The 19,574-nt window shown below is 40.2% G+C and overlaps 1 protein-coding gene across 19 annotated transcripts in view; it reads right to left on the bottom strand.

Moving 5' to 3' along the window:
* Positions 1 to 19,574, bottom strand: part of SOX5 (SRY-box transcription factor 5) — a 639,945-nt gene that overhangs the window by 251,272 nt on the left and 369,099 nt on the right. For 14 of the 19 annotated variants that reach the window (XM_085231458.1, XM_085231481.1, XM_085231450.1 and 11 more), the window contains one exon: positions 4,516 to 4,747. In XM_085231458.1, the coding sequence (XP_085087584.1) occupies positions 4,516 to 4,746 (231 nt within the window). In that variant the 5' untranslated portion in view covers position 4,747. The remainder of the gene's footprint in view (positions 1 to 4,515; positions 4,748 to 19,574) is intronic. The other 5 variants (XM_085231541.1, XM_085231545.1, XM_085231520.1 and 2 more) reach the window with 1 other exon arrangement.

Here is a 19,574-nt window from a genome sequence, read left to right as displayed (position 1 = left end):
TAGAGTTCTATTTGACTTTTTTTAAAAGTTACATATATTCAGATTTCCATTCCCTTCACAACTTCTGAACAGCAGCTAAGCGCTCCAGTCACATGTTGTTCTGGTCCAATGCTATTCACAAACTGATGACCCCAGACCAGCAGGTGAAGTGCAAGCCAGGACATATGCAACGACAAAACTCAAATGCAGCTTTAAGCAATCTTTTGTTTTGGACAACTGGAGGGAAAGCATGAGACAATGTGTCGGTAAGCTCTTTGAGCAGCAGAACTGTTATTATTAATACAGCCAAAATTTCTTAATATTATTCCCAAGTTACAGAGGAGTAACTTCATCCACCACAGAAATGCAGCATTTGCTCGTATGAAGCAATAAAGCCCTTTAACAGTGCACTAAAATAATTCATACTAGTTTAAAGCACAGCTGGAAATGAATTTTAAATCCCACTGAAAGTGCAAGACAAGTGCAGGAGAGCAAATGCAGTCACACAGCATGGAAGGTTTGGACACTGTCACTATTACACTTTACCAGTTTGTTCTTTGGTCAGAACTTTTCTTTTTTCATCTTGTCCAGTATTTGAATGATATTCTACAGTTATGAAGATATTCTACAGTTATGAAGAACAGCCAAAGTTGACCACGGTATACAGTGTCTGCAATGTACTTTAATCAGTGCTTTTAGCATTGGTATCTTTTATGTTGAGCAATTAGCACACAAACTGCTGGTGACATCAGCTGCCTTGAGAGGTGGCAAAAGCACAAAGCATTAAGCAATACAATAAGTCAAACAAATAGAAATAGAATTAACTCAGAACTTCAGTGAGTTAACAACTATCTGGACTATCCAAACACTGTAGCTTCAATAGGCTTAATAAAAAAAGGTATTGACAGATACTGTAATCCTCAAGTGTCTCCCTGCTAAGCTTATGGCCTGCTATAAGCATTCCAAGGGCAGCCAGATAATGCACACCCTAGGGCAAATGATTTGTCTCATATTTTCTTCCAAGCCTTCGGTTTAAGTCTGAAACTCACTGTTTCTTTTCTTACTAGTGGAAGAGCTTTCCTACCTAAAAGAAATATTTCACTTCTTCTATTAAGAGGAAGCAAGTTTGGGATATAATTGCCTTTCATGGAACCACAGAAATGCTGAGGTTAGAAGGGATCCCTGACACTCATCTGGTCCAACTTCCAGAAGGGCCACACAGAGCCAGCTGCCTAGGATCATATGTGGGCAGCTTTTGAGTAGATGGAGAACCTGCAGCCTCCTTGGGGCAACCTTCACCAGTGCTCAGTTACCCTTACTGTGAAAAAAAAAGGGGTTTTCTGATGTTCAGATGGGATGTTCTGTGTTTCAGGCTGAGACTTTTGTACAGTCTTTCTCTAGCTGTAGTTCCAGCATCTTCCATCTATAGAAAGATGGAGGATGCAGCTTTGCAGCTTTTTGCTGATTTGGCGAGGTTGGAAGATTTCTTTCTTGAAATTTTTGGCCTGTTTTTATGAAAACCCAGCTAGCATTCAGAGCTGTATCTCTATGCCAGCAGACAAAGACAGGAGTTGTTATGACTTGGTAAATTACAAAGTAAATTTTGGAAAGTCTAAGTTGGGCAAACTCTTGAGTTATCACTCTATTGCAATCAACTGTTTACCTTGAGGATCTTAGGACGTCCCAGCTGGCAGGACTTGTGAAAGGAAGCACAGCTGGAAATAACCTATGAAACAGAGGGTCAATTGACAGCTAGAAAAGTGAGGCCAAGAAATTGATTCTCAAGGTTGAAATTGTTTTTCTAACTGTCTCTTCAAGACACATTGCTGAGGCAAAATGTGAGAAGACAGGGCTGGCTGTGGTGACAAGAGGAATACAGCTATGCAGCCTACTGATGAGACAACACTTTGTAATTGTGTAATCTGCAGACCCCTTGTCTGTGTATTTCATCAACTGAAATTGTTTCCCTAAGCCAAATGGGTGTTGTATGGGGCAGCTAGTAATGAAAGTCCTCTGTGGATCTACACCATGTCTGTCTAGGAACCCCTCATGAGAAGAGTTGTAGCCAACAACCATGCCCAAAGCAGTATGGCCAAGAGGGGTGCAGCAGAATGATACTGTGCATGACTGCAGGCAGGCTGTATGTCTGCTGGGGTCTTTGGGGAAATCTGCAAGGGTGTACCCTGCTAAGGGCGGCATGTGGCTGCAAAATGAGAACTCCATAGTCACTTGCAGACTCAGTCAGTAGGTGTAGCGGTACAGCTGACAAGCTATTAAGAAGTGTGAAGCACACTGCTGGAGCTTTGTCAATAAAACTGTATTGGACTGCACTATGTGGTGGTGTGTGCACATGTGGATTTGCTTCCTAGAGACAGTAGAAGAGACCAGAATGTCAGATTAAACAGCATAAAAACAACCTTTGTCTTGCTATGAAGGTGAGAGACTTTTTTAACTGCTAATCACACGTGAAGTCATCTACAAGTTATCCAAGGACTAGTTTTAATCACTTCCTTCTCACAAGATATACGTACCACAATGGTCAAGGGAAGGATTGTATATATTTTACTCATTTATGCTTATCACATCCTTCTTTCTGGAGATACACAGGCTACATCTTTTCTGGCCTATCTGGATGATGATTTTCACAAGACACTTCTTTTTAAAAAAAGAAATACTACCAAAACGTCACATTTGTACAAACAACTTTCTTAAGCATGTATGAAGACAAAAGCAGTCCTTACAATGCCAAAAAATGCTTCACATGAGCTTACAATATTACACCACCATAGTAAAACTGTCTAAAACATGCAATAATACAGTACTTTGTATTACGAAGAGACACAATACACTGTTTTAATATGACATTAAATACAGTCTTCACACTAGATGATCAGCTAAACTTCTTGGTCGTAAAAACTATAAATGAACAGAAAAGCTGGTTAAAATCGGTTAAAGAGTAGTTAACTCAGTAGTTTCGCTGAGGTGTAGCTAGAATACGCCTCCTTAGCAGACAATGAAGTTTTATTTCATTAGGATCTGATTCTATCCTCCTGTAGTCATGACAAGTTCTTCTATTGACTTAAGTGCTTACAGGAACAGCCTCTAAAACACTCTCTTAAAACAGGCCAAAATACAGCAAAGCTCATACACCAATTACATATTCCAACACCTCAGTGGCTTGAATTGTGTATTTACAAATTACATTTCCATAAAACACATGATAGAGGATCAGAAGCAAGCAAGGTAGAGAAAGATAATGACATCTGTCCATGAGTAATTTTCTGAACAGTGTTCTTTATTCATATGAAGTTACAATAACACCAAAAAATAAGAAAAAAATCTATTCTAAGCCACTGTTTGAACTTAAGCACTGTACCAAAGAGGAAGAAAAATGGATTGAGATGAGTGAATTATTTTGTCTAGAAGAGCCGCTTCATTGAATATCCACTGGCTTGGTCCTATGAGAGAAAATCTCTAAGGCTTTTTACATAGGGCCTGTTACAGATGCATAATGAGCTGTAAGGGCTTAAATACCACTATGGAGCTGTTGCAGGCTTTTATGAGAACACACCATCACCTATTTGGTGATGCCTTGTTAAAAGCCTTCAAATATGCAGGTCCATTCATTACCTTCACTTAAAGTGAAATTGTCAGTGCCCTTGTTGAAGTAGGGGACTAACAGAAAAGTTGCAGTCAATCTGGAAACAGGCAAGAGCTGCGTAAGTATGTTCATACAGGTTATCTCCGTTAAGGCGCCTAAGTCCTGGAGTTTCAATTCCTTTCCCTACACTTTTCAACCTTATTAAAATCTATCACAGTACGCTACATTAGGGGTCAAACACAACACCTTGCAGTAGTGATGCTGCCCTACCAATGGGGAATATGGTATTGCTTTCTCATCCTTCTTGTTTGCTTTTAGATAAAGCCAGCTCTAGACTTCCAGCAGACTGCTAAATGTAGTGACTTAAGTCCACAGTGTCATTTGTAAGGTGCACAAAAATGCTGGTAACTCACACATGAAACAGGGGTAGGCTGATTTACTTCTGTAAACATTAACAATTTTCTTGTGTGTGTCGCTTGTAAAATACCTATCAGACTTAATTTTTTAAAAACAACAAAATCCAAAGTTTCTTTTTATTCTTACCCTTTATACAGACTTTTGCGCCTTACTATTGCATAAACTTGGCACTGGGGTGATATTTCAGACACCATGCCAAACATGACTCTCACTTACAGTGTTCCAAAACCATTTACTGTTTGCTGAACACACACACTTCAAATTCACATTGATGTAGCTAAAAAATTTTAGCACTCTAAATGCCAGCAGGCAAAGGTGAGGAAAAGCAGAGTGATTTAGCATTTGTAGCAGAGGGTAAGACAGTCCAGCTAGGTCAGAGCTTTCACATTATTGTAGCATGTTCTGTATGTGTAACTATGCATTGTATACTCCATAAAGTTCAGAGCTGGATGCCAAACTACTGTAGAGGCAGAATTCAAAGAATGGATGTAAGCACAATAGACCATTAGCAAACCTACCATTGTGTTGTGCTGAGAAGTGGGAGTCCTATGGCCACAGTTCTCTTGCGTCAGCAGAGAAACTGGCTGAAATTCCTCAGAGTGAGGCTTGTTGGGAAAACTCACATGCAAGGGAAGGTGAAAGGCTGGGAGCCCGTCACTCTCCTCTTCTCCCACTTTCTGTCTGCTTGTCACCATGGCTACCTCTCCATCTGCTTCCCCATACGGAGAGGCTGGTCGCTTGGAAGACATCCTGGAAGGAACAAAAGAGGAGAAAATAATGAAACCTCCAAATAAATCCTTAATGCCGTCATTGTGTGGTTAGGGGCCATTGTAACAGAAATGCCTTTTTTGTGCTGGCAGAGAGCAGGAAACCATCCAAATACCACTGCAAAGCATACACAATTGGGAACAATGGCCAGGCAGGTAGCAACAGAACAGTGGCTTGTTTGTTGTGAGAATAATACACTAATATAGCACTCTCCTGTATTCTGGCTTCTTAAACATGAAAATTCACCTAAGAAGACTGCATAATGAAGTGCAATTCCTTTTTAAAAAAATACCCATCTGGTTTTGCATTTGCAAGAGACTGTAAGACACAAGCTATTGTCAACTTAGCTTTAAAGGCATAACCCTCCGCATATATTTAATTTAAAAAATAAAATATCAAAATAAAATTAGGAAATAAAACAATGTAACTAAATAAGATAAAATAGCTTGCTGTCAAGTCAAAATGTCTGTGTTTATAAAACTTCACTTGTGTGAACGGTGGAGTGTTATAATCACATTGAAAGAATCTTTTCAGGTTCACAGATCTGGGATAATTAAGCAATTAAACATTTGGACATTAATAATCTAAGCTTTTTGACAACACAAATTCGGGGCTCTACTGAGTGAATGAAGACTTGTCAAGATATCTGAGACTTCCTATCCATAGTCAGATCAGAAAAACACACACGTAACAGTAATCCATATATATATAAAAGGACACACAGGGGAGATGTGTAGAGCCCACGTAATAAAAATCACACAAAAATCTTGGCTTTAAACTCAAGCCCATTGTCCAAATTTTTTGAGATTGTCTGGTAACATTCACCTTTCAGGAAGACTGATAGAATCCTTATCTCATCAGAAAAAGTTTTCACCCAAACCAAGAACCACTGAAAATCTTACAAGACAGTCTGAACCCGAACACTTCCTGCTTGGGCTTCAAAACAGAGGGGTCCAGTGAGGTATTAAAATGCAAGAGACTTCTGGGATTAATTACAGCAACACTGTTCATGAAAATCAGGGTATGTGCACGGATGGCATAATGGGCCTCTGTGCTAAGCTGGGGCATCTGCAATAAGGAGTGGAATGAAAAGTAAGAAATCCTGCAGACATAGTCAATAGAAGAAAAGAAAGAAAAATGAGAAATATTCAATGGAAAAGAAGAGGTTATGAACAAGGGAACTGAAGACTATTGTACATAAAAGCTGAAAAGGCAGGCTGAAGTAATACTGTTCCTCCTCAAAAATCTAGCATTTATGATTCTAATTACCCCATTTTGATTTTCCACTTCACAGTTAAAGGGCTGCATTTCAAAAGCCCAGCAGCCTCTTGAACCATGTGTGGGGCTGCTGTGAGGTGGAGCATGTCCATACGATTTGGCATATTGAGCACGAAATGGTTCTTAGCAGCAGTCAACTGGGTCTGAAAACAAACAGTGACTTTAAACAGCCCTTTGTTAGGACTTATTTTGTTTCTAATGATCTCATTTTGCGCTTTGCTTCCCGAGCCAAGTTAGATTATATTAAGGAAAAAAATAAAATAATAATAATAATAAAAAAATACCAGAACCTAAACTGAGCTGCACATCGCCTGTTCTTCTGAACACCACCTTTTGCCTATACAGAGAGAAGCAATCTGTATTTTCTATTAATGTTTGACTTAGTCCAACAGACTAACACTTCATACATCCTACCTGAATTCTGTCTTCTAGGCTTCCCCACCTACGTGTCTGCAGAGAAGCATATGTATAAAGACAGAGATCACAGATACGCTCTTACTGGCAGTTCTCTACTAGCCCACTGAATTTAGCATTTTACAGCTAATGTTTGGCATGACAGATCCCAAGCTCTTCTGTTGCAGAAAACATGGAACACCACCCTGAAGTTAACATGAATTATTCACATTCTGCATTGCACTGCACCAAGAAACACATTTTCTATTAATTTTGAGTATAACATTTTGGTTACTCATTTCAACACTGGCTTGGCTTTTTACAAAATCAGCACTAAACAGTTGTCTCAATTTTGGCAAACAAAAAAGGAGAGACACAAAATCATTAGTCAATTATTGCATAGTTATGTTCTATATTTTAAGACACTTATATTTGATAAGATGTCTAAAAGCACTGTAAGCTATCTACCAAATTCTTCACTGCAGTTCACTCTGAGAGTGAAACAAAGAGAAAGGATGCCCTCTGTGGTACTGAAGACTTGTACGTAGGTAACTCTGAAAATAATGCCTCGCATTTATTTCCGTGGAAGCTACAAGAGACACAAAGAGCACAATAACACTATTTGATAGAGCAAATTCTCAGCTACAGAACACTCTTTTGCAACATAGACACCACCATTAGCTGGTTTGCATGGATGAACTGATCAAGATACTCTTAATTTCATGTTGTGACTGTTGTGCAGAGGTGTCCACAATGTGTCTTGTCTTTCACATTGCTGTCACCACCGCTGAAAGCCATCACCCACCACCTACTTGTGCACACATCCACTGTTTGGTCTCCATCAGCATTCAGCAAGTGTTGATGAATGTCAGTGGGTGCCATTTTTTTTCCACATGGAGGGGTATAATGACATCCCTTTGCTTCACATGCACTTCCACATCAGACGTCATTCTGTCAGACTGCCCCTCTGCTACCATCTGTCACATGGCAACAAAACGTAATGGGATATTGGTGGGAAGGTTCAACTTCTACTGCCATACCACCGCCTCTGGTGTCGTGGGCCAACAGAATAAAGTAGGAGGCATTACTTTTGGAGCAGCCCTTGTATATACTCTGTACCCAAGTTGAAAAGCTGAGAGTTGAGTTGCTGGCTTCACAAGAGGAGTTTGACTACCACGTTAAAGTAAAACTCTTCTGCTAACTTTATCAGTGCATATACTGTTTCCCATACAGCGTTCAGTAAATGCGCTCCAGATTGTCATCACCTTCTGCTCATCACCTGTTCCCAAAATGACTGACATTTTTACAGGGGAAAAACGAGACGATTATGTTTATGATCTAGAAGTAAAACCTATGGGTCGGACTGCAGGTCATAGTAAAAACCAGCAAAGGAAGCAGCAGCTTTCTCCTTCCTCACACAGTTCTTAAAAGATCTTGCTTATATTACAAACCATATGGCCATCATAATGCTAGAAGGCTGAGAAATTGCTAAAGTGGCTAAGAAAGCCAAGTTGCTGATCCAATTTGCTTCCCAGGTGACCAGGACACTCGAAAAAGCAGTGGCACAGCACCAGATGAGGGTCACACAGCCCAGGCAATGACCGCAATTTGCTTTTAGCTAGTTCTATCCAGAGCCAACCTGAGTCAGGCAAAATCTATGCTTTTAGAAATCCTATCACCACCTTTAACACCAGACACAAACATCACGCATTCATGGAAATTATTCCTTAGGAACATCTGGGAAATTTCCACAAGAAAATGTAGGATTTTTTAAAAATAACTAAATACTTCAATTGGAAATAACTTCCAAAAGGACAGTAAATACCAAAGAGTATGGCAGAAAAAGATCAAATCACCAATAGGTTCACATGAATAAGAAAACATGACACAAGGTAAATTCACTCATTATTTCTGCAGCTTTACTAGTCCCTCTTCTGACTTCTAAATGCTCCCTCCCTCAGTCCATATCCTTTTCACACCTCTTCACTTTCCTATGGAGCTAATACCAGGTATTAAAAGAGTCCATATCTGAGATGCGAGTTCCCACTATAAACAATAAGCAAAGAGAAACAGCTACATTGTAAGTAACAATGTTATCTGAAATTGAGCACTTTTAAGCAGGTCTATCTATTTATGAAGTTATTAGGATTATACCATTTTAACAAAGGCCTGCCAAATGTCTTGGACCTGCATTCAGGGATAACACAGTGGTTTACAACTTACATAGATTGAAGATCTTTTCCACAAATTAGTTTAAACTCAAAAAGATTTTCAATTACTCTGGAAGAAGGTTTAACAATCATGGAATCATAGAATAGAAACATAGAATGGCTTGGGTTGGAAGGAACCTCCAAGGATCATCAAGTTCCAACTACCTTGCCACAGTCAGGACTGCCAGCTTCTGGAGCAAATACTCGACCAGGTTGCCCAGAGCCCTATCCAACCTGGCCTTGAACACCTCCAGGAATGAGAGGCATCCAATATCTCTCTAGGCAACCTGTTCCAGCAGCTCATCACTCTCTAACAAAAACAATGAAAGAGTGTATCTAAAGCATAAATGTCAGTTTCCTCAAACATCAATAAATTATGGGGAAAAAAAAACAACAGCAAAACCCTTAAAAAAAAGTCACACACACAAAAAAACAAGACATAACTTTCAGAGAATTTAGAACACAGCTGACCAGAAACTGAATCTAATAGGACATCCCTGCAGGTGGAATCCAGCCTCTTAAGTCTTGCAAGAAGAGCTGAATTTGGAATTGCCATTAATTATCTCTATTGAACACAAATCCAATACCTGAGTATTAATTTTTTTTGGACAATTTAAATCTGCAAAGTTTAAATGTAGTGGGAAGCAGCAGAACTCACCCCACCCCATGTAGAGACATATCTGAAATACAAACCCTTAGCCCAGACTTGATTTTGATCAAGGGTTAGGATGGAACTGAAGATTCAGATCTGGTGATGAGTTCAAAAAATATGGTGATGAACCCTACATCTTGTAAAGGGATACTGTTCTGTTTTCAGAATGGCTTTCTGATATGCAGAATTGTGTTAAATTTTCATTAAATACATGTCTTTTCTGACAGCAAAAGTGTGGCTTTTTGCTGGGAGATAAAATCTCACCCTTCTAACACACTCTTAGCCCACAAATTCTTGATGTGATTCATTTTACAATAGAAGATGGTTCTCCATATCTTTTATTCCCTTTCGATTTACAGCTGACTCTTTGCAGGCTTAAACTGTGCCTACTGATCTCAGTGCTTTCAGACTGAGTGCAGCACGGTGGGATTTCCCCACTGCAAAAAAAGAGATGAGCAGCATCCACATGAATCTTTTCTTCGTGCCACGTACAAGTACCGGTTCCACCCCAAAAATTTCAGTCTACCAAATAACATCAGTTTGGTTTTTCCCTTGAGTTTAACTACCTCAAAAAGTGATCTTTTCACAGGTCTACTTTTTTACTGTTACTTCTAACAGTAACAGTAACAGCCTCATTAAGATGTCTCCACTACATTTTTCATTGGTTTTGGTTCATTTGATACATGGCTGTACACCCCAAATAAATCTAGAGCAGCATCCAGTATTCAAGGAGATAGTGCCCTCTAGCATAAAACCAGCATCCATCCCAGTTTGATTGCTCACGCCATAAAATTTCATAAATTTTATGTCATAAAACTCTAATCTTGTTACATTAAGCAAAATACCTCAGAAACATTTCAGATACCCACAAAAGCTTTTGGAGAAATGGCTTATCCATGTCTTCAAAAGTGACAAACACAGATGTGTCAGGAGAAAAAGATATGAGGCCATAAATCTTAACTTGTTGGGAGTTAATTAAGGGATTCATCAATCACTGCACAGCTAACACCATACATACACAGGCAAAATCCCATCAGCTGCCACAACCCACAGCAATCTACAGGTTAAAAACTCCCAAAGTCCCTCTGTTCTGACTATTTATAAATGACTTTGTATAATCTAGCATTAAGACCTGTAATTATAAAACAGCATTAAAACAGGCCTGCATAGTTATGGATAATTATAGTTGGTACACTTTTTAAAGAAATAAAAAGCTTTTCCATTCAAATGCAGGCTTTGCCTTTTTGACAGCTCCAAGTCCACAGGATGTAGAGAGATGATTTAAATTGTATGTCAAATTTTTGACTGTGCGAGATTTCTTTTTGCCCTTCTCCAGGGAGGCCTTGTTGTGTTCTCACCATAACCAGGCGTGACAGCCTGGCGTCGCGGAGCCAGCTCTGGAATCGGCATGAAAACGCTCACCTCTTGGGTTTCGTGGGCAGCCATGGGATCCTTCCTTCCCATGGGCAGGGCTGGGCTTGCTCAGCTCTGCAGGGAGCAGGCAGGCAGAGGGACGCATATCGAGCAGACAGACATACGGACGCAATGGGCAGCTCGGATCCCTCGGCCACAGTGCGAGGTTGATTCGGACCAACAACTGCACCATGAATTTACTCGCTAAGATGGTTTGATTTCAAGCCAAATGCTGTAAATTAAACTAGTCCCACATACTGCAGTGGGATTTCTGACTCTTCCTGATCTGCAGGGATATTTCCCTTTAATTTATACATGGGAAATCCTGTAGATTCTGCTCTTACATGGAATAATAGGTGGGCAGTCACAAGCTTACTCATGCCATCAGATATGTATCTGCCCCATCTCTGCTCATGTTTAGCACAAACGACACAGCTCAGACTCCTGGATGTACTGAAGCCATGGTTTCCACAAGAAGCCTGACCAAAAGCTGCCAATTAACACAAATGACCATCTCCATCCCATGCTGGCCCCAGACTGTTTATGCATGCTGAATAACTGGTACCTCTAAAAAACAGACGCCATTCGTTTTGACAGGATCCCTTGTGTAACAAGGTATTACTCAACATGAGTAAGGGTGGCAGACTCCCACACTCTGTCCCACTGGAAACTGCAAGCCTGACTTGTTTCTACACATACCACTAAAAACAGACTTCACTTGGCAATGTCTTTGAGTCATTTGCAGCCTGGTTTGGAATTCTTTACTGAAGTAATTTTACGATTAAAAAATAAAAAAAGAAAGCAGCAAATATCCTTAATCTGCTAATCAATAAATGTATGTGCTTCATGCACACCCTCGTCTGTCACTCGCAATGAGACGCAAGAAGCCGTTAATTATTACTTTCGGAGATCATTCCCATCAGCCATCTTTAAAAATGCACGTATGCTACAAATAAGTTGCACTATTCAAATAAGTTTTTGGTGAATAAATTACATGGGCTAGTAAGTAATGAGATCACAGTGGCATAATTTGTGCAGTACCTCTGAGCATTTCTCTACCCCCATAGTTGCCACCAGAACCTCCTTGTGCTAAGGCTACCCAAGAATTCGCACCTCACTTTCTCTGTTTTCCTCTCCCTTTCGATTTCCACATTTTCTCCATGAATGGAGTGTAACATAGAAGAAAATCTTTTAGTACAATCAGTTTAGAGATTCTGAATATAAAATGGGCAGGGAATGCTATCCTCCATTTTAAAGTTTGCATTGTGAAGTACAGTACTATATCTTTATGGCAGGGCAACTGACTAACCTGATATCCTATGTTCTATGGAAACTGACTCCTGAGAAAGGATACTTTGTAAAATTCCAGTGGTAAATCGTTTAATTCAGGCTAAGACAGGGAAGGTTTAGGTTAGATATTAAGTTTTTTACTCAGAGGGTGGTGACGCAATGGAACAGGTTGCCCAAGGAGGCTGTGGATGCCCCATCCCTGGAGGCATTCAAGGCCAGGCTGGATGTGGCTCTGGGCAGCCTGGTCTGCTGGTTAGTCACCCTGCACATAGCGGGGGGGGGGTTGAAACTAGGTGATCTTTGAGAGCCTTTTCAACCCAAGCCATTCTATGATTCTTTGATTTTACGATGAGACTCAAAGCCCTCTAATAAGAAAGTCATTGTAAGTGTCTCTCAATAAAACATTAAATAAAAATCCTGTAAATCTTTTTTCTTTTCATTAGAAAAACTTAAATTAAGGCTTTCCACGAAATCTAATCTCTAAACTAAAAATTCATTGCCTCAGTATTTTTTCCACTTACAAAGAATTCATGCCAAAAAAAACAAACAACAACAACAACAACAAAACACTGAAAAAACAGGTTCAAGAAAACTACAATGTGAAGAAAATTCATGTTGAAAGTTCCCAAGCAGGTAAGTAGGAAAGATCTTTCATGTGCAGTGAACTTATTTGGTGAAATAGACTAGTCTGAAACAAACCAAGCCTTGATCACTATCAAATCTGAAAGCTGATAAAGCAATTCCTACTAACATGCTATATTCCATCTCTGCAAAAAACACTGCACAATTCTTTTGCAGATCCCAAACAGGACTTTCCATTGCCAGCCTTGTTTTGTACAACGCAGGTGCAGAGCAGGGAAGTTTAGCCATTTTCCCCTGGCACACTGCAAACTCAGCTGTGGCACGAGAACCTTGCATCCTGCTTTTGTTTCATACCTGTCAATTCCTAAGCCTTTTGTTTTTGTATGCCGATTCAAAGAGCCCAAAAATCTTGCAGAGCATGTCCAAATCAGAAAAAGGAATCTGATTTTAATTCTGCTGTAAAGCATGGTTCTAAAAGACCAAACTTCAAAATGCGGATTTTTAAAGAACTTCTCCAAATGGAAGTTTTGAGCCACGCAGTGAAAATGTGGTTAGTGTGCAGTACACAAACGTAGTGGGGCAGTGTCAAGACACTGAGCATCTATCAGCACAAACTCTGAAACAGCAGGATGCAGTCACTGTTGATGTTTCAAGTAAACTGAGCCTGATCATTGGCCTCTTTAATGCAAAGACTCTGCTTGGATGATTTTGAATTAAATCCACAAGCTCATTTATTTTCCAATGCATTCTCAAATTAACTCTGGCTTCTACCCTCCTCCCCTACCCTTTAGAAATGAATGAACCTGCTCTTCAGCTCCTCATACCTTTAGCTTTTTACACTTTTCTTTACTTATTTTTAGTATTTGCCCTAACACTACAGTAGAATTAGAAGAGTTCTGGTTTTATTTCCATGTAAAGTTCTAGGAAGTGGTCACCAGTAAGAACTACCCCTGTCTCTGCGACACTAGTTAACCATCACTGCCTGCCAAACCACCAACTGGAGTCTAATCAAATAATTTAAGATTTTGGGCCTCGAAACTTCCCTGTACGAACCAATTCTTGAAAACGACAGAGAAGCATGCAATCGGTCTCCAGCTGCTGTGTGGGAGAGCAGTGTTGTGTGCTGCGAGAAACCCCTACATCACACGAAAACATGCATACCGAACTTCCACTGGCAGGGAGTGAACTGAAGGCAAGGAGATGAAAACGCTTTTAAGTTATGATAATTATGAATGACTGCTTACAAAGACATTTGAGGAAGCTCAGGCTCATTCTGAGAAGTTAGCTAATACTAAAACTTTTGTAATGTAACGGGGCTTATTCTTGGTCATTCCTATTCTTTGTCGAACGAAACTGAACACAAGATTTTCTTCTAGCTAAATTCTTACTAAATGATGAATTATTTTCAATGGAATCAATACTCATATTAAAACTCTCTCCCAGAAGATGCCCAGATTTCAGCATGAGAAGCCATGTTTCTGACTGAGACTTAGCTATGCTATGACACAACATTTCCCACTCTTCTACCAAGCCATGGCTTAACAATGCTGGCTCTGAGGGAACAGCCAGCCAGCTGCAAGCCCCCCTCACTTTCCCTATTCACATATCGAACTCAAATAATTGATTTTTTTCCAGTCTTCCTAAACTTCCACATCACCAGAGTTCGTGTATTACCACAAATGAAGTAGAAACAAAAATCGGAAAACGGAAAATTAACAAACACCTCTTTTTTTTCTCCCTTGTTTCACTCTGACTTTCCCTACATACAGGTAGTTCAGACTAAGAAGCTTATGTTGCGCGCGTATTTGATTCTAATAACACATAAATAACAGCACTTTCAAAATTGTTTTCAATATAACTTCTGATGTTTATGCATCTGACCTTATTGTTCTGCCATTCTTACATAAACTCTTGCTCCAATCTTGACTTGGTTACAAGTTTGCATCAAGCGCACAGCTTTATAACAAAAATGCAAATAAACACAGAAACACCTACACACACAGATCCATATGCTTACTGTACATCTGCTGGTCAAACTGATAATGCTAGTGAAGTATGTATGCACACACATTCATGGCTTGAACCTTTACCGGGGAAATACTGGGCCTCTAAACAACTTCAGTGGGAGCAGAACTGGGGCCTCAGAGAGCCTCTGTGTACCAGTAAGAACTGTAAGCACAGTGAAGTTTTCTCTGTGTGTATGTGAAAACATTCTGAGGCAGAGCAATATCTCCAATGGATATAAACATTTTCTTTTCAACAGGTTAATTCCAGCTGCCTGGTATTTCTGTTAGGTTTTGTTCACATGCATGTGTCTGCCTGCCCCCCTTCCTTTGGGGGGGTTTGTACATGACAGGTGCATTCTTAGCCTAGAAACAAATAACCCTGAAAGACTGAGAAAGAAGAATCAAACTGAACTTGAAGACAAAATGACAGGGAATAAGTACATTATTGCTTTTCTATTATGCTAAAAACAAAAAACCAAAAAAAATTCGAACATCTATAATGTCTAAGCAATTTGAGGTAGAATTTCCAAAGCTGAAAAGAGATTGTTCCAAAGCCCAGATGTTGCCTTTCAGAAACCAGTGAAAATTGCTGCCTCTGAAAACTACTCTGAAATACAAATAGAATAAAACAAAAATTGGTTAAATAATTTTACTCAGACGTTCTGACGATACTCCGAAAGAGATGATGATTTTTTTTTCCCAAGTGTTCAGGTGATTCTGCATCCACCAAAGAGCTGCAGAGCACCCACAGAGCCACATCACCTCTGCTCCTACAAATGTACTGCACAAGGGGTAGAACAGAAAAGTCTGTGGGCTGCTGCGAGGCTCTGGCTTCACTCCTCAGTGCAATGCACAGCAATGTCAAGCCGCCTTCATTCATGCTGCGAGGCTGAGAGCTGTTATATTGTTTGGTTTAAGGCGCTACTGAGCCCCTCTCTAAGTGCCAATGGCAGACGCGGAGCATTTCCCCACTGCTGGGACCGCGTACATCAGGAAGTGCACAGACTTCAGTTGATCTTTTTCTATATCTGATTCCAAAAATGCCTCTGAATCTCACGAGAAAGGACAAGATTTATTACAAGTCACAATATTTGATAATTACCCATCCTAAGACATGTTAACCCTAGATGCTGCTGGAGCAGCTGCATCGCTGGAACACAGCTATTATCCATACAGCATGTATACCAATGCACAGACACATGCATATTACATATCATAAACAAAACCAAACTCACAGGTGAAAGAATGAGCGACTGTTCCAAAGAGACAACATACCTTTAGGACCATAAGGAGTCTGCAATATAATTTTAGGATGGTACAGTGGCAGGCATTGAATCATTGCTGTAAGAAAGTGCCCACACTCCAGATCTTTGGGATTTCGGTGGGAAGGTGGCGAGAAACCTTGAAAGCGGCATCTTTTTTCCCATGGGCCTCAGCAGAAGGAGCTTCCCAGCCCACCAGAGGTGCTTTGTCCACCTTCAGGGCCCATTGTTCAGCAGGACGCCTGTGGAGCTCCACAAAGCCCCAGCTGTACAAACCAGCGCTGCCAAGACACACCGCTACGGAATGGCCAGAACAGGGAGGGTGTCTAACAGGCTGACCACTGACCGAGCCTGCAAGGATAAAGGAGCCTTGGTGGGGAGAAGCAATCAGACAGTGCTGTTTGTTTATTTTACTTCCTCCACCACACACTGGATCCTTTTTTTGTTTCTTTGTTTTTTTCCATTACCAAAACCTCCCCCTCGGAGAGGTTTTTGTGATCTACATGACACACAGCCCCTCTTCCCTAGCTTCGGCAAGTTTAAGTAGGCAGATTCATTCAAACACATCCTAAAATAAACACTGGACTCTTTCCGCATCACACCATCTACAAGCTGCCTTCAAACATGCTTTAAAAAATCACCAATAAAGTGTGCTTGCACACAACTGCTTTTGCCAGGATGCAGTAAAACAACTTAGCAGTTTAAGGCATGGATTGTCATGGTGGTCTGACTTCAGAAGAGAGCTAGAATCTTCTGAAAAAAAAAAAAATATATATATATATATACACACACTATAGTAAAGTAAACCTGGCTGTGATTGCCATAACAAGCGGTATAACAGCTTTCTTAAAAAGACCTACTCCCCATTGGGAATACACCTAATTATATTAGCAGTGAATCTGAATCCAGATGTTCAAATCTGAAACGTTTGTTACGGTTATTACAAGAAGGAGGAATTCAAAGGGCACCTTCGGCCTCTGTACTGAAGGGATGATTCAGAATCCTTCATGCAAGGAGATAGGTGCAGAGTATCTTGAAAAAAACAACTTACGTATTAAACAAAAGTGGACCACCAAACTTTCTTAGTTGCCGCTTTTTTCCAATTTTCAACATCTTCCCTCTTTTTTTTTCTTTTTCTAAGCACACGGCTTCGGCACTAAGAACAACTCAAAAATGATCAGATGTATTTGCCCTGTATCCCCATAAAAAGGTGCTGTATGTGCAACAGAAAGCAGATCTCCCAGTAAACCAGCTGAAGCACCTGAAGGTGGCACGAGGAAGAGCATTGCTCATCTGGAAGAGAACACCCAGTACAGCATGGGCTGCCTGTAAGACTCCGAGAAAAAACACTGATTCATTTCTATCTGCCAAGCACCTCCCTATTTGATCACAGGCAGATGACCAGTTATGCTTTCAAGCTTAACAGCAGGAATTGATAACAAACACAATACCAAAGGTCCACTGTTCCATTTTTAATATCAAAAAAGTAATAAACAGCCTTGGTTTGGGTGAACAGTCATTTGGTGAGCTCTACAATTGCTTGAATGACACCTTGGATAGAGGATTGGTTGACAACTGAAGTATGCCACAGAAATGTAATTCTGCAGTACAAGGATCATTGTTGAAGAAGCGCAAACACGGAAACCTCGAGCACGTAACTGACTGCATGTGGGCTACTGAAACACAGCGTATGGAACTCAGAGGGCTGTTATTCAGTGCCCACTTATCAGCAGCTGCCTCTGTGACCCTGCATAATTTATTGAATCTTTCTGGCTCCCAGTTTTCCTATTTCTACGGAAGAGATAAGAATGTTTAACTACCTTTATATAAAGCTTTGCAAGCTCTGATTTTCTTTTTCTTTCTTTCTTTCTTTCTTTTTCTTTCTTTTTTTTTTTTTTTTTGAAAGAACATACTTTATTGGTGATCGCTGTTTGTATTATAAGCTTGTATCATTAACCTACCTGATACTTCTGCGTGAGCAAGGGGAAAAATTAAGTACCCTATTCAGCTACTGTTTCTTGTAATTGCAAAACTAAGTCTCTTTATCCAGTCTGACAAGAGAACTTAAGAATCTTTTTTTTTTTTTAATATATTTTCCATATCTATCTAGAAATCTATTAATCTTTCTCCTCTGGACTGTGATAATGCAAACAAAACAAACAAACAAACAACAACAAAACAATACCAAAACCATAAACAACAGCAAAAACAAACACCACATACTAGCATTTAGCAGAAGAATTTCATTGAATCCTCTCCACTGCCCCATTCAGTTTCCCTGGATCCCCTTCTCCGTCCTTCATACAAGATTAAAGCTTACCCCTTGCCAGGTAATGCCATGGCAATTTTACAATTACTGTGTGTTTTACTCAGAACAACTGATTGAAAAAAATCTCACTTCTAGCATCATACAATACTGCTGACAATGCCCATTCCACAGATAACTCACTGCACCAGTTTGGTTCTTGTCTGCTTAGCAAGATGCCCAGTATGGCACACAAGTGGAAGCCTGAGACCCAGCCACTCTTCCACAGGGATCCAGGGCCCAGCTTGGGCAGCAGTCCACCAGCTCTGGTTTCCAATTTTTTCTGTTACTCAACAGCCGTAATGAGAATTCCGTAGTACAGCAAAAATGAGGAACAACTCAGTCAATCAAATGAGCCAGCAAGGTAACAATGGAGAGCCAAAACATGTCCCCTTTCCAACCTCTGCCCTGGTAAGTAATTCCAAAGCACACTGAAATTACACAATTCCCTAGGAAGGGCAGCTTCTCTATCACTATAACTTATACCTACCTTCTTCATTCACAAACTGAAGGCAAAGACTCTCTTATTGAGCCTCTCTTTCTCGTACAAATGGCTCACACATGTGTGTCAGGTTTTAAGCTTTAAAAATTTCAACTATAACAAAAAGACTCTAAAATGCAAAACTAATGCTCGGGGAACAGTCCTATCTGACGGTACACTTTGGGCTCTGCTAACTTGTCCACAGCATGGACCAAGCATGCAACTGTGTACTGGCTGCAAACCTCCCCATTTCTTAAAAAGGAACCTACTGGATACCCCAAGGCTTTTTTCTCCCCTCGTCTCCCACTCTCCTCCTGCTCATCTCCATCCTTGCTTTAAAGAGGGGAGATAAGCAGTGCAGCTACTACTGGGCCGTTACATCCCTTCACTATGGTCCCCTCTCCCACCCCATATGTCATGGATAACATGTATGAGTCAGATTGACAAAAGTGTCACAGAAAATAAATAAATAAATAAATAAAAAATAAAAATGAAAATGACAATAAAAATAAAAGAGGAGATGTTATCTCGCTGCAAGAGATCTTCAAATATGCTTCCAGTAGAATGATGCCTAAGAACTTCTGAAATTCTGACTAGGGCCCACCTATGCCTTGCAACAGCCCCAGGCCTCTACCAACCTCATCCCACTGCTCTCCTCTCCTTCACACAGTATACTGGAGAGCTTTTTATACTTGCACTACTCTTCATCCTTAAAAGCACTTAGAAATACTAATTACTCTTAATGTATCCCTTCCGTGAAGTAAATAAGGATTATTATCCCCTCTGAAGTAAACAAGGATTATTAACTCCTTTTTACAGACTGAGGAACGGAGGAGAGGATTTTAAGTGGTCTGTACACCATGATGTAGAGAGACAATATTGAAGCATGGATTAAGATATAGAAGTTCTCCATCCTGTGCTCAGGCCACAGCAGTCT

Source organism: Meleagris gallopavo, chromosome 1, assembly GCF_905368555.1.
Source record: "Meleagris gallopavo chromosome 1, MGAL_WU_HG_1.1, whole genome shotgun sequence".
NCBI lineage: Eukaryota > Metazoa > Chordata > Aves > Galliformes > Phasianidae > Meleagris > Meleagris gallopavo.
Note: the sequence above shows the minus strand (reverse complement) of the source record. Positions and strands in the feature narration are given on the sequence as shown.